Genomic DNA, 18,113 nt, shown 5'->3' with positions numbered 1-18,113 from the left:
TTCCTAATAGTTATGTATATATATATTTTTTTCTTCTATTTATTTTTATGAAAAAATTGTAAAATTAAAGAAATGAAGTTTAATGATTGGAAAAATGATATATAATTGATGTGTGTGTATATATATATATATATATATATGTGTGCTATAAAAGCTTAAAGAAAGATGATTTCAACTTAGAAAGATCTACTTCAAAAACACCACGTAGAGAAAGGGAAGATAAAGAATTAGTGCGTTTGATGAATGAAAACCCGGATATAACTCAAAGGAAGTTGACAGAACAATTGGGATTAGGCTTAGCTACAGTTAATAAGCGAATAAACAGTCCGGTAAAACAAAACCAATTAAATGAAAAAGGGCGTAAGCAAAGTTTTATACCTAATAGTTATATATATATAGGATATTATATCCTTAAGTACATGTTGTGTGTGGTATAAACTTTTAAAGAGAAATGATTTCAACTTAGAAAAACCTACTTCAAAAACACAACGTAGAGAATGGGAAGATGAAGAATTAGTGCGTTTGATCTATGAAAACCCGGATATATCTGAAAGCAAGTTGGCAAAAAAACTGGGAATAAGCGTATCTACAGTTATAAGGCGCACAAACAGTCTGGAAATACTATTGAAATTGGAAGACAAAATACAGGAGCAATTTTATACCTAATAGTAATGTATATACAATAAATATTAATATTTATAATAGAATATGCATATATATATATATATATTTTTTTTTTTCGAAAAAATTGTTAAATTCAATAAGTGAATTTTAATGATTGGAGAAATGATATTTATTTGATATATATGTATGTATGTTTATAATAATAATGTTATTTTCTTTTTTTAAAACTTTGGAACATCAGAAAGTGTAAAGTGGGAGGAATTTAAAGAAAAGTTTTATTATTTGTTTGTTTGTTTGTTTGAAACATATTTTGAAGTTTTTATGATCATTGTCAAAGTTTATTTATGATTTTTTTACTTCAGTACATATTATTATATTAACAGTTACTAGACACTACAAATAATATTAATTTACGAATATTCGTTTCATAAAATTCATTTTAAATTTGACGTATTGGATACAAATGATATAATATATCTAATTTTTTTTCTTATCATTTATCTGAAATAATATAGTCTTTCTAGAATAAAATATTCTTTTGAATGTAATAAAAGTGATCTCAATTTATTCATTAAACGAATAAATAATTTTAAAATAGATTTTCCGTTTATTGAAATGATATGAACTTGAAATGAATTTGAATTTGAAAACATTGTGTATCAATTATTGTTTATAAACTTTGTCTGTAATGATATATAGAATAATTCTGTTACTCATTGTGTATATAAATATTTGTTTTCTTTTTTTTCTTTTGCTAATTTGAATGTAGGTTCCACTGTACCACGTTAAGAAACCATCTTTGTTCGGTACTAGGGGACATAGTAATACCAACATTACGTGATCTACACCTAGTCCGATTGGAAAATTATCAAAAAAATTCATCTACAACGAATAAAAATGGAGCCCTTTTATAGATGGACAAATATCATAAGGACTTAAGCACAGAAATGTAGCTGTAACATTTACCTGAATCTTAGACGATGCAGTGTTTTCCTGCAGAAAACAAAAATTGACCAATCTTGATTTTGCCTTGAGCATCACCAATAAACTGAATCGTATGATTACACACCTCTTTCACCCGTTTTTGAATTGTTCACATAATTATTTTTAAAATATATAAGTGTCTAGCATTACGTGAACTCCCTCTACATGCTACAACTAAAGCTTGTAAACTTTATTAATTTGCAGATTAAATAATTATCTCTGTTAACATACAAAATCAAGAATCTTTTTGCACTTTACTTAATTAATGTATATATTAACGTTTTTCATATAATTAAAGTATTAACTGTATTAACAAACAAAAATGTTTATGTCTCAGAAACACTTTACATTTCCTATCCTTACAAAAACATTTTTACTGAATACAGTATATCCTATATACCATATAATATTGAATGTGTGGTATTTTCTTAACATCTTGTATATAACTCGTGTACAATAACTATTCAAATATAATTAGAGTGCATTGGAGTATTAAAATAATTGTTTATTACAGAGTGGAATATATGTTCCGTGCACGGTCTCATTCGAAATTCATCTTCAGATTGGCATGTTATCTTCTATAAGAATACTTTTATTAAATGTAGGAAAAATTGTGGGAAAAGTGTGGTAAAGGAATGGGAATGAGCGGGTTGAAGTGGAAAAAATGTTTACTTATATTACATGACAATTTAACCCTCGATTTCATCACTGTGTAGGAACGATAAAATAATTACTTTAGAATGAAAAAAATGTTTAAATCTGAACTTTTCAATCTTAAATTCTATTTATTCGAAATATTATTACCATTTCACAGATGCGCGACATTCGGAAAGACATCGAGACAACATTGTATAAAAGAATTTATACAGAGGACAACGTGTCAGTCTTAAGGTGAATTTTGAAGAAGAAATTTTCATTCTCATTCATCCATGTCTTATAGAAAATTTGATACGGTTTATTTCTGACAAAACGCATTCAAACATATTTTTAACCAGTTTATCGATTCTCCGGTAGAATTCTGTAATCTTTTAAAAAGTTCTATTTCTAATAATTTTGTTCATACAAAAATCTTCTTGTTCCATTTCATTTACAATAAATTTATTAACTTTGTCGAACTTTCTGATAATATTATAATAATCTTTAAGGTATAAACGACAAATAATTTTTGTTCAATGACATTTTTACCATGCCAAAATCTCTATCATTACGAATAATTACGAACAATCGGAAAATAATAATTGACAATTGTAGTTAGGCCACTTTTAAAATGAACATTTTCATCGCTTCATTAATCAACAAATTTTCGTGTTACAAATTTTTCATGATTTTTAATATACTAGTAACAAATTGTATCAGAATGAAAAGATCTGATGAAAAGAAGAAAAATTCTTATTTTTAAATACCAATATCGAAATAACGCACGTAAATTAATCAAAATACATTAATGTTAGAATTTTAGTCGTGACGTAGATTATTCGATATTCGATACCATTTCAAATTCGATTGAGGTACTTTGCATGACTAATATACATACGTTTCGAATCTGTCATTATTGAAGGGTCTAAAGAGCTAAAGGTTCCTGTTCAACGAATGATATTCATGTAATTAGCTTTGATAGACTTATCATAGTTCGAAAGCAGCCATAATGTCTAAAATGTGATCTATCTTCATCCAACCTTCTATCATCTTCCTAATCCAGATATCCATATATATATATACATTTTGTACACATATGCACTGACACATAGACACACTCACACGTTTAGAATCTGCCATCGTTATCAAGGTTTAAAGACCCTCAAGCCCTCTTCACCGAGTGATATTCGCAAAATTAGCTTTGAGGCTTGTCATAGTTTGAAAAGCTAAAATATCTGTGATAAAATACATCTTCATTAATGATTACAAATAGAATACTTAAGTAACTATCAAATTTAACAGTTTAACAAATAAGTCGTTAAATACTTGATTAAAAATTATTATTATCTAATTTGTCAGGATAATTTATAATAAAAAAAAAAAAATCTAATTTTATTCTATGCTTGAAAAATGTCATTGATAATTAAAGATTTCTGGAATGCTTTTAATTATAAATGGTGGTGGTTGAGAAAATGAGAGGAGAGAGAAAGGGGTAAAGAAAGAGAAAACCAATATCCAATGAAAATTAACTTTCAACGTTTGCTACATAGAAATTGTTTTCAAAACGAAAAGTATTATAATTTAATGTATAATTAAAATGAAAATATATATTTGCAAACAAAACTACATTAAATATAAAATTTCTTCTCAAGTTTCACCTTGTTATTTGTCAAGTTTTGAATTATTTATGTACATTTCAACATAAATACCAAAATTTCGAATATGCATGAGGAAAGGTGGGAACGGGGAGGGATTAAAAATGTAACTTGTATTGTACGAAATAAAGAATAGTAAAGAATAGAAAAGGAGTGTAAAAAAAAGAGGACACAGAATGAATAATAAAAAAAACCACGTGGTTCAATAATGCTAGAACAAACTAAGCGAAATGTGAAATAGAAAAGAGAAAGAAAAAGAGAAAGAGAAAGAGAAAGAGAGAGAGAGGATAACTCTTATAGCTCCGTCCCAGTTATGTGGTTTTCACCCTTGCAAATCACTATGACGATTGTAGTAGCGAGGTCGACGTTTACCCTCGTTAAATAGTCGACCGGAAACCGTGATGGAATATAGTCAACTATGTTCGACTATGTTTTAGATGTTACATACGTAGAATCAACTAAAATGATGTATTTTAAATGATGAAAGCTCTCCTCTCGTTTCCTTTTCTCATTCATTTGTACAAAGGTCTTTTAAAGGAAATTTCAGATCAATATTTTAATACGTTTCATGTATTTCAATTAAAATTTACTGTAATCTTTGTCGTCTTTTTTCTTTTTTTTTTTTTATTGAAGTGAAAACTTCTTTAGAATATCAGGGTGATTTGAAAATCGTGAAACGGAAGAAACCGTGAAACCGATGAAACAAAAATAATTAATTAATTAATAAAATTCAATATATAATTTAATTCTATATATTAATTAATTAATTAATAAAATTCTATATATAAAAATTCAGTGTCACAATATGTTTGTCCATTAATAATTCCGAAACTACTCAACTTATCTTAATGAAATTTATTTTATTTCACGTGATTTTTTCCAACTTAGCACATAGCACAATTTTTATCGCGATTTTTTTTTTTTTAATTATTTTTTATTATTATTTAAGGATTTTTATGTAGAGATTATCTAGATTCTGTAAGGTTCTTTCAATAGATGGCACTGTATTACAATTCAATTATTTCGATATATTCACGTCTCGAAGCTTGGTTTTCTTTGAAGGTTTCACTTCTACCGTGTGTGATCTGCACACATCTGTTTTTTTTTTATTCTATCTTAATTTCTGTACGTATTTCCATTAGATTGGTAAAAGAATATTTGTTAATATCAGTTAATTAAATTGTTCAATACGTTAATTGATCTTTTGTGAAGTATTAATTAAACAATGCATTAAATCTTTATCGAAATAATATATACATATGAAAGAGAACAAACAATATGATACGTAAATTAATAAAACATTATTCCATGTTTATTTTACGCATAAAATCTATGCGTAATTATGGGGTATTCCATGTAAAATCAAACACTTTTGAAACCGATACCTTTCGATTTTAATGAAACTTTTTGATTATTTTCAACATCATTAACCCATTGGGTACATTTGACGAGTGAGACTCGTCATCTGAATTTAAGAAGCTTATATAAATATATAAAATATATAAAAATTTCTATTTTGTTTCATTTATATATTTATTTATATTTTTTAATTGAAATGTTGTTGCAAAAATATATTTATATCATTATTATAAATATATTTCAAATAAAATGTATTACTTTTACATATTAATCCATATAACAACAAATTAAATCCGTTATATCTTAATATATATAAATTAAGTATCACGTTGTTTGTCTGCAATGGACTCCTAAACTACTAAATCGATTTTAATAAAATTTTGCACACTGTGTGCAGTTTGATCCAACTTGAAAGATAGGATAGTTTATATCTCAGTTTATAATCGCAATATTATTTTATTGCGAATTATTTGTTTATTAACCTTTGCTTACCATCCTTCCTGGAGTAACACGCTTACCACACCCGGGTCCTTTGGACCCGGGCGAGAAAAAATCGTTATAAAGAAGAAACTATTGCATAGATTTACTTCAACATTTTTTTGAGACTTCTTTAATACTTACTTAAAAAGACTATATAGGTTTTATAGTTTTAAATAAAATTTAAATATATTTAAAAAATTACCAAAATTGAACAATTGAGAAAAATGACTCAAGTTGTAAAAAAGGTCTGGGTCCTTTGGACCAAGTGTGGTAAGCAAAGATTAACAAAGAGTCATGATTAACTTTGTTAGTTCGATAAGATTCTAACAGATGGCGATATAAGGTAATTCGTTCACTTAAAGACGTGTGTATCGGACTGATTGTGAGCCACAACAACGCTTGACGGAGCACCCCTAGTATTAATATATAATATATTATAACTTCAAATATTTTTGTTATATCTTTTTTTCAAAAAGTACATTTAAAAACAAAAAATTGAAAAAAAAAAACAGTCCCAATACGTCTATTTTTGACAAAGTTATTGCTATTTGAAAAAACAATGGAATGAAAATTTGGAATTTTTGAAAAAAATCATAACCTTTTTTGGGTTGGGTCAAAAAATCTGCAAAAATTCGAAAAAAAATTTGTAAATGATGTTAAAAATGATAAAAAAGTTTCAGCAAAATCGAAAGAGGTTTTAACGTGGAATGCACCATATACATACATATGTCGTATATTTTTCAGAATTAGGGTTTATTCGAAAAGTTTATTTTCACTCATTCAATTGTCCGATCAATCCATTTACCACTGAAATCCTTTGTAAATATATCCAATCCTTCACACTATGTCTATATATATATATATGGTGTTCATATCCTTTGTAGATCTCTCTCTTGCTCATACTATATATACCACTTTCAGTATATTCCTGTTCTTAGTAACACAGAACTTAGCTTTGAAATCGACGACGCAGTTTAGTCTTCCAAGTTCGGACTGCAATGTCACACATATAAGCGTGGTTAGTCTCAGAAATTGGTAAGCGAAATCCGTGGCATGTAATCTCGACAACCATCATGGTTTAACTGTCGCTTAAATGATGCTTCTAGTGTTCAGAGAATTGCATTCAAGATGTGCAAATTTGAATATTACGAATGATACGTGACAAATTTCTAAACACTTTTTCTAACATCATTTTCATCTTTTTTACTTTTATCAACAAAATGATACGAATTTGAACAAAAAAAAAAAAAAATGTAGAAATAAAAAACAAATTTTTATTGTATTTCCAATCATTTTTTTTTCCTACTCACGTTTACTCGTTATCTGATAAAAATAAAAATCAAATATTATGATTTTATTTTCTCCTTGAGTTTAAAGAAGATTTGACGAAATATATTGTAGCTTTAGCTCGTACTGATCCAAAACACGTACGAATTCGCACGTACTACTTATTGTTAACATTTTTTTTTTCCTTTCGTATCGATGGTATTCACGTTGTGTTGAATCTTTTAAAAGTAACCTTTAAAACACGTCACGTATTTTTCAAACCTTCATTTTGATTTAAAAGAAACATTTCTATCCATCTATCTGTCCAAGTTTATTTCTTTTAACGATTTATCATTTAACTTTCGATTTTGTTTCATCAAAATTAGATAATTCATTTTAAAAGTCGTGCTCAGTTCATTTTTTGTTGTTGTTGTTTTTTTTTTTTTTATATAAATTTTTGAACTTTGGTTTCTATAAAATCATCGGATTATTGGCTTTATTGACATACGGCACTGGTTCCCGAACTAAAACCCATAGAGAAATGGAATTCACGGATTAACTAACACTACAATACACTCGAATACAATGAAGGGTTTACAATTTGATTGGCTGTATTTCCTCCCTTTCTCTCCCCCTATTATTATAACTCACACATAGATTTTTGAAGTGTTCGACGATTGAAGAGTTGAAGAACTATTATTGTACTTTACATTCGGCAGAGCAATTCTTTGCCATTAATTTAAGATACACTGCAAGATTGGGTGGTATAAAGTAAAACAGGGAGAAAGAAATAGAGGGTTGAAATACCCTTGAGAGAGTAAGATGAAACATAACTTGGTGAGCCCCTTTTCTTGGTTATATTTTATACCCAACCGTTTCGTTGAAAATATATCCCTTTCTTGGGCTGTTCAATCCCCTTCCCGTCCTCTCTCCTACCTCGTTTTTTCCTTCTTTTTTACTTTTTCGATTACAAAAATTCCCTCTTTTCCTTTCTCTTTTTTTTTTTCATTCGTAAAAATAATTAACTCGAAGAAAGAAAAATGTGATATACTTGGTTCCTTTTTTTTTTTTTTTTCATTTCTAATATAAAACGAACAAGAACATCTCTCGTTCGTGTTATACAAGGAAAATGAATTAAATAAATCTACGCGTAGAGATAAATTTGAACACCGGTGTTCACTTGTATGAGTTTTTTTTTTATAACATCTGTTGAAAATATATACAGGGTGATCTGTAACTGGTGGTACAAGCGAAAAGAGGGTGATTCTACATGAAAAAATAAATCGAAAATATAAAATAAAATTTTTTCGTTTAAAGATTTGTTTTCGAGAAAATCGACTTTGAATTTTCGCAAAGTACGCGTGCACTTGATCAGATCTCGTTATACTGGACCTACGAGCATTTCATATAAGAATAACCTATATACATATAAAGGTTAATTTTGAAAAGTTCGTATGGTAGATTTCGGAAAAGTTCGTAGGGTATTTCCGAAAAGTTCGTAGATTATTTCCGAAAAGTTAGTAGATTATTTCTAAAAAATTCGTAGGGTATTTCCGAAAAGTGCGTAAAAGCTTTTTTACGAACCTCGTTCACGAGGCTCTTTTAAAAGGCTCGTTTACAAGGCTCGTTTACGAAGCTCTTTTACAAGGCTCGTTCACGAGTTTCTTTTACGAGGCTCTTTTAAAAGGCTTGTTTGCGAGGCTCTTTTACGAACTTTTCGGATATACTCTACTAACTTTTCGGAAATACCCTACGAACTTTTCAGAAATACCCTACGAACTTTTCCGAAATACTCTACGAACTTTTCCGAAATACCCTACGAACTTTTCCGAAATAATCTACGAAATTTTTGGAAATAATCTACTAACTTTTCGGAAATACCCTACGAACTTTTCAGAAATACCCTACGAACTTTTCGGAAATACCCTACGAACTTTTCGGAAATATCCTACGAACTTTTCAGAAATCTATCCTACGAACTTTTCAAAATTAACTTTTATATGCATACTAGGGGTGCCCCGCCACGCGTTGTTGTGGCTCACAATCAGTCCGATACACACGTCTTTAAGTGAACGAATTACCTTATATCGCCATCTGTTAGAATCTTATCGAACTAACAGAGTTAATCATGACTCTTTGTTAATCTTTGCTTACCACACTTGGTCCAAAGGACCCAGACCTTTTTTGCAACTTGAGTCATTTTTCTCAATTGTTCAACTTTGGTAATTTTTTAAACATATTTAAATTTTATTTAAAGCTATAAAACCTATATAGTCTTTTTAAGTAAGTATTAAAGAAGTCTCAAAAAAATGTTGAAGTAAATCTATGCAATAGTTTCTTTTTTATAACGATTTTTCTCGCCCCGGTCCAAAGGACCAGGGTGTGGTAAGCGTGTTACTCCAGGAAGGGTAGAAAGCAAAGGTTAATAAACAAATAATTCGCAATAAAATAATATTGCGATTATAAATTGAGATATAAACTATCCTATCTTTCAATTTGGATGAAACTGCACACAGTGTGTAAAATTTTATTAAAATCGATTCAGTAGTTTAGGAGTCCATTGCAGACAAACAACGTGACACGTAATTTATATATATTAAGATAGGTTATTCTTATATGAAAAGTTCGTAAGTCCGGTATAATGAGATATGATCAAGTGCACGCGTACTTTGCGAAAATTCAAAGTCGATTTTCTCGAAAAAAAACCTCAAACGAAAAAATTTTATTCCATATTTTCAATTTATTTTTTCATGTAGAGTCATCCTCTTTTCGCTTGTACACACCATCAGTTATAGATTACCCTGTATATACAATTTGTGTTGAAAGTATTCGTACATCGAACAATTTGAAATAAAATCGTGTCAAATTAACTAATTTTTTATAAACAATGAATTTGTTCATATTCTTCAGAATTTCTACAATAGATATAATGAAACAAAAAATAATTTTGTTGAATAAATTATAGACAGAAAATGTAAATAAGCAGATAGAGTACCAAAACAATTCAAATCAGCCAGGGGCGCCGTATCAGCGCCGCTCGAGTTGCCACTTAAATCTGCCGAGTGCAACGGGTTAATTTACATAATCAATGTAAAAGTTTATTAGAAATATTGCGAATTAGAAAACAGACCTCGATCTACTATACAAAGTATCATTGATAGGTATAAATTAGGAAAGAACTGCAAAATAAATCAAGAAATGGACGTTCACGAAAAATTAATCAGTACACTGGACGAGTTATCACAAGAATGATAAAACAGAATCCAAAGACAAATGCTATAAAAATAGTCGAACATCTTAAAAATAATTGAAATATTGATATATCCGCTAGTACTGTACGTAATTTTTTGCAAAATGAAGGGTGTCATGGTTATGCCAACACCAGTTGCACTCATGCAATCCCAAACAAGTACAGAACCTCCACCGTGTTTCACTGTGGGTCGCAAGTTTTCTGATTTCAATTCTTTATTTTGTTTCCTTCACACAGTGCAGTGTCCATCTGATCCAAAAATATTAAATTTACTCTCGTCTGTAAAAATAACTCGATTCCATTACTCCATTGGTCTTTTAATGTTATTATTTGCGAACTGCAATCTTTTCTTCCTATTTATTTCATTTATGAAAAACTTTTGACTAGACCATGATTTTCATTTTATTTTATCTGTTGTAGAAACTCTCAAGAATATGTACAAATTCATTGTTTATAAAAAATTAGTTAATGTCACAACATTTTATTTCAAATAAGAATACTTTCTACACCCATTGTATATATATTTTAGAAATAAAGTCTATTGGTTGTAAGATTTATCTTATTAAAAGGAACACACTAATTTTCATCGGCTACAAATTTTCCAGGAGAAATATCGAAGAGTTCAATATTGGATGTTCACGTTTCGTTGGTTAATGGATCGTGGTACAACGTGAAAAGGTCAGTCGATACTGCGAGTAACGATCAAAGGGCTTGTGGAAAGGTAGCTTATTTAAAAGGGTTCCTCTATATATATATATATATATATATATATATATAGTATGTACATATCTATATATATTTACGTATGTACAGCTTCGTAGAATATTTATTAGTTAAGATAATAAATTATTAAATTATATTCTATCATATACACAATGTTTATTATTCCATGTATATTTTCACTAGAAATTATTTCTTCAAATATTATTGTTATTATAATTGTAATATTAACCATTTCGAGATAGTAAAATAATAAATGCAAATTATAAAAAGAAATTCTTGAAATATTTAACGTTCTAATTAATATCGATAATATTTATTCTATATATATGTATTACTTGAACGAAATTAATTAGTATTTCGATCTACCAATCATGCAACACTTACGATAATTTATCTTATATTTAAATAATTTATTATTAAATCCAATTTCATTTATACTGAGTCAACAGGCTGTACAATGAAATAAATATCTGTCTAATTAATTTTATTTTTTTAACATGTAAAATATTTTACTTAATTCATTAAACACGTGTACACGTACATACATAAATACATATGTACGTACTATGTATATTAGTTTTAACATTAATTGATATGATTTTTATACTATTATTTTTACGTTTTTTTGTAATTATTTATTTAATAATAAAAAAATGTGCGCCTGTAAAGATGCAACTCTCTAGACACACTTGAAAATGTTGCTTGCGAGAGTCATTTATCGAGACGGAATTTTTGCTCTGCCCGAAAGATAGGCAACCCTTAATACACACTTGTATAAACAGTTTGGGTAAAAAAAAAATTCCGTCCCAGTAGATAGCGCTTGCAAGCAACATTTTCAAGTGTGTCTGAAGGGTTGCATCTCTACAGGCGTAATGTGTTAATAAATAATGATAAAAATTGAAATTTAATTTTGTAATTAATACGCTTCGTAGTATTAATTACATTAATTATTAAAAAATTTTTTTTTTTTTACTATATTTCTTTGATTTCTATAAAAAAAGAAAAAACAAGAAAACCATCGTGTACAGCTTCATTTGAATATTTATAAATTCAATCAGAATTCTTATCTTTGATTGCATCCACGATTCAAAGGTTATATTTGGACAAAGGAATAAAATTATTACGTCATAACGTACACATTTCGAATATCTCATTATTACCTCTGCAGTACGGTTTGCCGATAATACATATTTATATGAGATTCATATAATATCCTATTGTAGTGAATAATACGCTGAAATAAATGGAATGGTTCATACATGCATATAATGCAGGGGTATTCAACCTTTTAAGTTTCCTGTGCCACAATAGAAAATGATGAGTTGTTTATAATCACCCATCGATTATTATTTTCTTTTCAATTAATGTAATTATTTAAGAATAATTTGATGAGTCTTTGATTATTTAAAAATTGTATTTTATATTTGAAAATTTATCAGTTATAAATTAAGAACGTTTTCAAACATTATTTATAGTATCATTAACGCGTTTAATATAATGTCGATTTTTCGATTAAAATTATTTGATGTTTTGATGATATAAATAAATGTTATATATATGTCAATGTGTACTATCGGTGCATGGAAAGTTTAATGAGTACACGTGGCACAGAAGGCGTTAATAATATTTCTAATCGAAATCTTGCAGTATTCGAACATTTCTGATTTCGTTTTTGTAATCATAAGTTGGAGAAGTTTAATAGAAAATTTAACACGTAATTATATATCGAAGTATTTTGTATTTTAAAAATATAATACATAAAAGTTAGATGTATTACAATCTTCAGCAATCTTATTTAAATGGACGTGCATTATGAGATTTCAAAATAATACAAATTAGCTGTTTATTTCAAAAGTGGCATAACTCCATTTATATATCAAGATATTGAAGAGTTTGCGTTTCAATGCAATTAAAAATATAGTAACGAATTATAATGTTTAAGTGTATCTAAGAGTTTAAATTTATAATTCCTATTAAAATAGTGGCAGTTAATATGCGTTTTCTTACCAAGAATCGAATTAAACCACTATCAAAATTAACAAGCAGATTCATTGTAAAATTTGAAGGAGCCCGAGTCCATTCAACATAATTTAAGATGCTACAAATTGAAAAAATAAAAATACTCAATTTATTTTACATATCTCTAAAACATTTCAGAAACATAATTTATGAGATGCAAAACATTTGTTAATTACAACAATTACAAAACAATTTACTGCTCATTTACATTTAGCGTGTGTGAAAGGGATTTGAAGAAATCACGATATATGTCGTAGTAGGTGCATTGATCACATATGTAGAGGTCTGAAAATTCAGGAATGTCTGCACATGTTTCATGAGCCTATCTATGGCAACTGGAGCACTGTATAAAGTTTTCGTCATAGTCCGCTAAGCAAACTACGCCAGTAGTTTTTTCAATTTCAGATATCTCAATCAGTAGTTGCTTTTTCTTATCTCTATATCCACTTTTTCCCTTATCTTTTACTCCTTTGGCTTGTTTCTTCTTTACTTCACATCTTCCTATGGCTTTCACGTCTTTGGTTTGTTGCTTGTACTTTTCTTTTGCTATTTTGAATGTAGTTTTCACTGTCCGGTGTTAAGAGACTATTTAAGTTCTGTACTAGGAGACAGGATAATACCAACACAATGTGATCTATACCTAATCTGTTTTGAAAATTAACAAAAAAATTCATATACAACGAAATTAAGAACTTTATAAATGAACAAATACCATTGAGACTTAAACTCAGAAATGTAGCTATAACACTTATCTGAATCTCCTGATGTTGCCTTGAGCTTCACTGATAAACTGGATCGTATGACCCTGTACCCCATTCACCCATTTTTGATTATTATTTTTGAGATATATGAGTGGCTTTCACTAGGTGCCATCCGACGTTACGTGAACTCCCCCTATATATTAAATGTAGTAGTAATATATATTACGTATAGACATATATACAGCTTTTCTGTAGATGGCATTAGAGACAAGTAGACGTCAAATACATACATTATAGACAGCTTGAAATACTCTTGTATTTGTGATTTTGTGTCATTTTGTGAACATAACTTGACAGCATCAGTAGTTGACTTGTGTTTACATTATATAGAACTATTTCAAATTAGAAATGTCAAATTATAAACCGACTACTCGTCATTTGCGAGAGGTGATACTTTATTATTTTAATAATAGAAAATCTTCCAGTGAGGCTCACCGAATGCTTTTATACGCTTATGGCAACGGTATTATATCCCGTAGAACATGTTCTAATTGGTATCAAAGATTCGAGAAAGGTTATTTCAACTTAAAAAGACATACTAATACAAAGCTAAATAAAGAACAGCAACTTGAAGAATTAGTGCGTTTGAAGCTTAAAGACCCGCTTATTACTCTAAAAAAGATGGCAGAAAAAGTGGGAATGAGTCTAAGTACAGTTCGCATACGCGTAATCAGTCAGGAATTTGAAAAAAAATTAAAAGAAAAAGAGCAGGAGCAAAGTTCTATACCTCTTGGTAATATATAAATATATATCAATTATATATCATTTTTATATACAGGGTGGGGCAATAACTATTAGCACCACAGATATCTTCGAAACTATAAGGTTCACAGAAATATTTGCTGAAATAAAATTGCACAGTACAAATGGGGCCATCCGATAGAGATAATAGTTTTTTTGCAGGTGGAGGTACTTTGGACATTTGAAGGTCACCTCCATTTTTTCAAATGGATCGGTATGTTTTTGTTTCTGTATCATGATAGAGGAGCTTAAAACGAGTTCAACGATCTATCACATAAGGTCATTGAAGGTCATAGAAAGTACATAAAAGTGATAATTATTTTATCAATGGAAATTTGAATGGCAACATCTACGCTAATTTTATCAAGGATACATTGGGTCTTCTGCTAGAGGAGTTACCTTTACTTACACGACCAACCATGTGGTATCAACATGATGGATGTCCAGCACATTATTCATTGATTGTACGAAGAGCAGTAAATAAAATTATACGTTTAGTAGGTGTTCGAAATCATGACCATCAGTATCAATGCAACATTGGATTCTTTTTACGATTGATTGACTTGCAAGTCTTACAGTGTCAGAACTTATTGATGTACAGGCTGCAATAATTTTTTGTTGCATGTCGTAGAGTGTAGTTGGTACTTCTTTGTACACTTTATCTTTCAGTGTTCCCCATAGAAAGAAATCTAGAGGTGTTAAGTCTGGGGAACAAGCTGGCCACGATATTGGACAGCCGCGTCCAATCCAACGATTTCGAAATTTTTCATCGAGTTCTCTTCGTGCAATCAATGAATAATGTGCTGGACATCCATCATGTTGATACCACATGGTTGGTCGTGTAAGTAAAGGTAATTCCTTTAGCAGAAGACCCAATGTATCCTTGATAAAATTAGCGTAGATGTTGCCATTCAAATTTCCATTGATAAAATAATTATCACTTTTATGTACTTTCTATGACCTTCAATGACCTTATGTGATAGGTCGTTGAACTCGTTTTAAGCTCCTCTATCATGATATAGAAACAAAACCATACCGATCCATTTGAAAAAATGGAGGTGACCTTCAAATGTCCAAAGTACCTCCACCTGCAAAAAAACTATTATCGCTATCGGATGGCCCCCTTCGTACTGTGCAATTTTATTTTAGCAAATATTTCTGTGAACCTTATAGTTTTGAAGATATCTGTGGTGCTAATAGTTATTGCCCCACCCTGTATATATATATATATATATACATATATATTTTATTTTTTTCTTCTATTTTTTTTTTTAAATATTGTACAAATCAAAAAATGAAAATTAACAATTGAAAAAATGATATATAATTGATATATATGTATCAATTATGTATCATTTTTATATATACATAGGATATTATATTCTTAAGTACATGTTGTGTGGTATAAACGCTTCAAGAAATGTAATTTCAACTTAGAAAGACCTACTTCTACAACACTATGTAGAAAAAAGAAAGATAAATTAGTGCGTTTGATCTGTGAAAACCCGGGTTCGTCTCAAACGAAGAAGGCAAAACAATTGGGAATAAGCAAATCTACAGTTTCAAAGCAACTAAGCAGTCAGGAAAGACACGACAATTTAAAAGAAAATGGACTGGAGCCAAGCCCTATACCTAAAAGTATTATATATATAAATATTTATATTAAATATTACTATGATATAATGTATATATATACATTTTATTTTTTTAAATATTTTTTTCTTTTTGAAAAAATTGTAAAATTCAAGAAATGAAAATTAACGATTGAAAAAATGATATATAATTGATATATTTGTATCAATTATATATCATTTTTATATATACATAGGATATTATATTCTTAAATACATGTTGTGTGGAATAAACGCTTCAAAAAATATAATCTGAATTTAGAAAGACCTACTTTAAGATCACCACGCACAGAGTTGGAAGATGAAGAATTACTGAATATTCTTGAAGAATTCCCGTATCTTACTCCAGACGAGTTAGCAGAAGAAAGTGGAATAAGCATAGGTACAGTTCACACACGCGTAAACAGTCAGGAATTTCAAAACAAATTAAAAGAAAAAGAGCAGGAGCAAAGTTCTATATCTCTTGGTAATATATATATATCAATTATACATCATTTTTATATATACATAGGATATTATATTCTTAAGTACATGTTGTGTGGAATAAACGCTTCAAAAAATATAATTTCAACTTAGAAATACCTACTTCAAGAGCACCACGCACAGAGTTGGAAGATGGAGAATTATTGAATATTATGGAAGAATTCCCTTATCTAAGTCCAGACGAGTTAGCAGAAGAAAGTGGATTAAGCATATCTATAGCTCAATCGTTTATAAACAGTATGAAAAAATTAAACAAATAAAAAGTAAAAAGACGTAAGCAAAGTTCTATAACTAATAGTAATATATATATAATAAAAATATTACTTTCTTTATGAAATCGGCGGAACATAAAGAAAAATTTTATTATTTTTTCGTTTGCTTGTTTGTTTATTTGAAACATATTTTCAATTTTTTATGATCATTATCAAAGTTTATTTATGATTAATTTCTTCAGTATATAATATTACAAAAACCGTTACTAGGTATAACAAATAATATTTATTTACGAATATTCGTTCCATAGAATTCATTTTAATTTTGACGTGCTTTATACAAATGATATATTATATATAATTACTTTTTTTAATCATTTATCTGAAATAATATTTTTCTTCTAGAATAAATTTTCTTTTGAAAGTAATGAAACTTTTCTCATTTTATTCATTAAAGAATAAATAATTTAAAAATAGATTTTCCGTTTATTAAAATGATATAAATTTGAAATGAATTTGAATTTGAAAACATTGGGTATCGATTATTGTTTATAAACTTTATCAGTAATGATATACAGAATAATTCTGTTACTCATTGTGTATATAAATATTAGTCTTATTTTTTTTTCTTTTTCTATTTTAAATGTAGATTTGACTGTACAGCGTAAAGGACTATTTCTGTTTTGTACTATGGGACAGGATAATAAATACATTACGGGATCAATAACTAATTCGTTTTGAAAATTAACAGAACAATTAATATACAACAAATAATAATGGAGCCTTTTGTAGATGAACAAATACCACATTGACCTAAGCACAGAAATGTGGCTTTAACACTTACCTGAATCTTGGACGATGCAATGTTTTCCTGCTGAAAATAGAAATCGACCGCTCCTGATGTTGTTTAGAGCGTCACTGACAAAATCGATTCTATGATCCTGTACAACACGTTTTATCCGTTTTTTATTATTATATTTTAATATATAGACCGTTTATTTTAAAAGTGGTTTAATGTTTTAAAAAGTCCATTTTTAAAAAGAATGAGATATCACGTAATTTATACTTAATTTAATGTAAATTTCTCATTTATAACTAGATAGTATTTAATTTCTTAAGAAATGCCTATGTTTTGTACAATTTTAATTTTTTTGGTAAAAGAAATTGCGTAATCATTGATTACGAAAGTTTTATAGTAAAAAAAGAAAATAAAAGGGAAGAAGGATTTTCTAGATAAACCAGAGGATTATTATGATTTAATAAAATAATATAGTTAACATAATATATTC

General features: G+C 28.5%; 3 protein-coding genes across 8 annotated transcripts in view; 2 read left to right on the top strand and 1 right to left on the bottom strand.

The window, feature by feature from the left end:
- Nucleotides 1–18,113, bottom strand: part of LOC107073328 (uncharacterized) — a 70,058-nt gene that overhangs the window by 7,552 nt on the left and 44,393 nt on the right. The window lies entirely within an intron of this gene.
- LOC107073325 (uncharacterized) overlaps nucleotides 1–18,113 on the top strand; it is a 39,199-nt gene that overhangs the window by 863 nt on the left and 20,223 nt on the right. Inside the window, exons 3-5 of one of the 3 annotated variants that reach the window (XM_089171723.1) lie at nucleotides 181–360; nucleotides 467–668; nucleotides 10,860–11,024. In XM_089171723.1, the coding sequence (XP_089027849.1) occupies nucleotides 181–360; nucleotides 467–666 (380 nt within the window). In that variant the 3' untranslated portion in view covers nucleotides 667–668; nucleotides 10,860–11,024. Of the gene's footprint in view, nucleotides 1–180; nucleotides 361–466; nucleotides 669–1,393; nucleotides 2,409–10,859; nucleotides 11,025–18,113 lie in introns of those variants that run through there. The other 2 variants (XM_089171722.1, XM_089171724.1) reach the window with 2 other exon arrangements.
- Nucleotides 15,551–16,877, top strand: LOC149032802 (uncharacterized). The gene is made up of 4 exons (XM_089171683.1): nucleotides 15,551–15,556; nucleotides 15,917–16,136; nucleotides 16,392–16,595; nucleotides 16,706–16,877. The coding sequence occupies exons 1-4, from the start codon at nucleotides 15,551–15,553 to the stop codon at nucleotides 16,870–16,872; spliced, it is 597 nt and encodes a 198-aa protein (XP_089027809.1). The 3' UTR covers nucleotides 16,873–16,877.

This window comes from Polistes dominula, unplaced genomic scaffold (genome assembly GCF_049000335.1).
Source record: "Polistes dominula isolate Pdom_NZ unplaced genomic scaffold, Pdom_raw_medaka contig_84, whole genome shotgun sequence".
Classification (NCBI taxonomy): Eukaryota; Metazoa; Arthropoda; class Insecta; order Hymenoptera; family Vespidae; genus Polistes; species Polistes dominula.
Note: the sequence above shows the minus strand (reverse complement) of the source record. Positions and strands in the feature narration are given on the sequence as shown.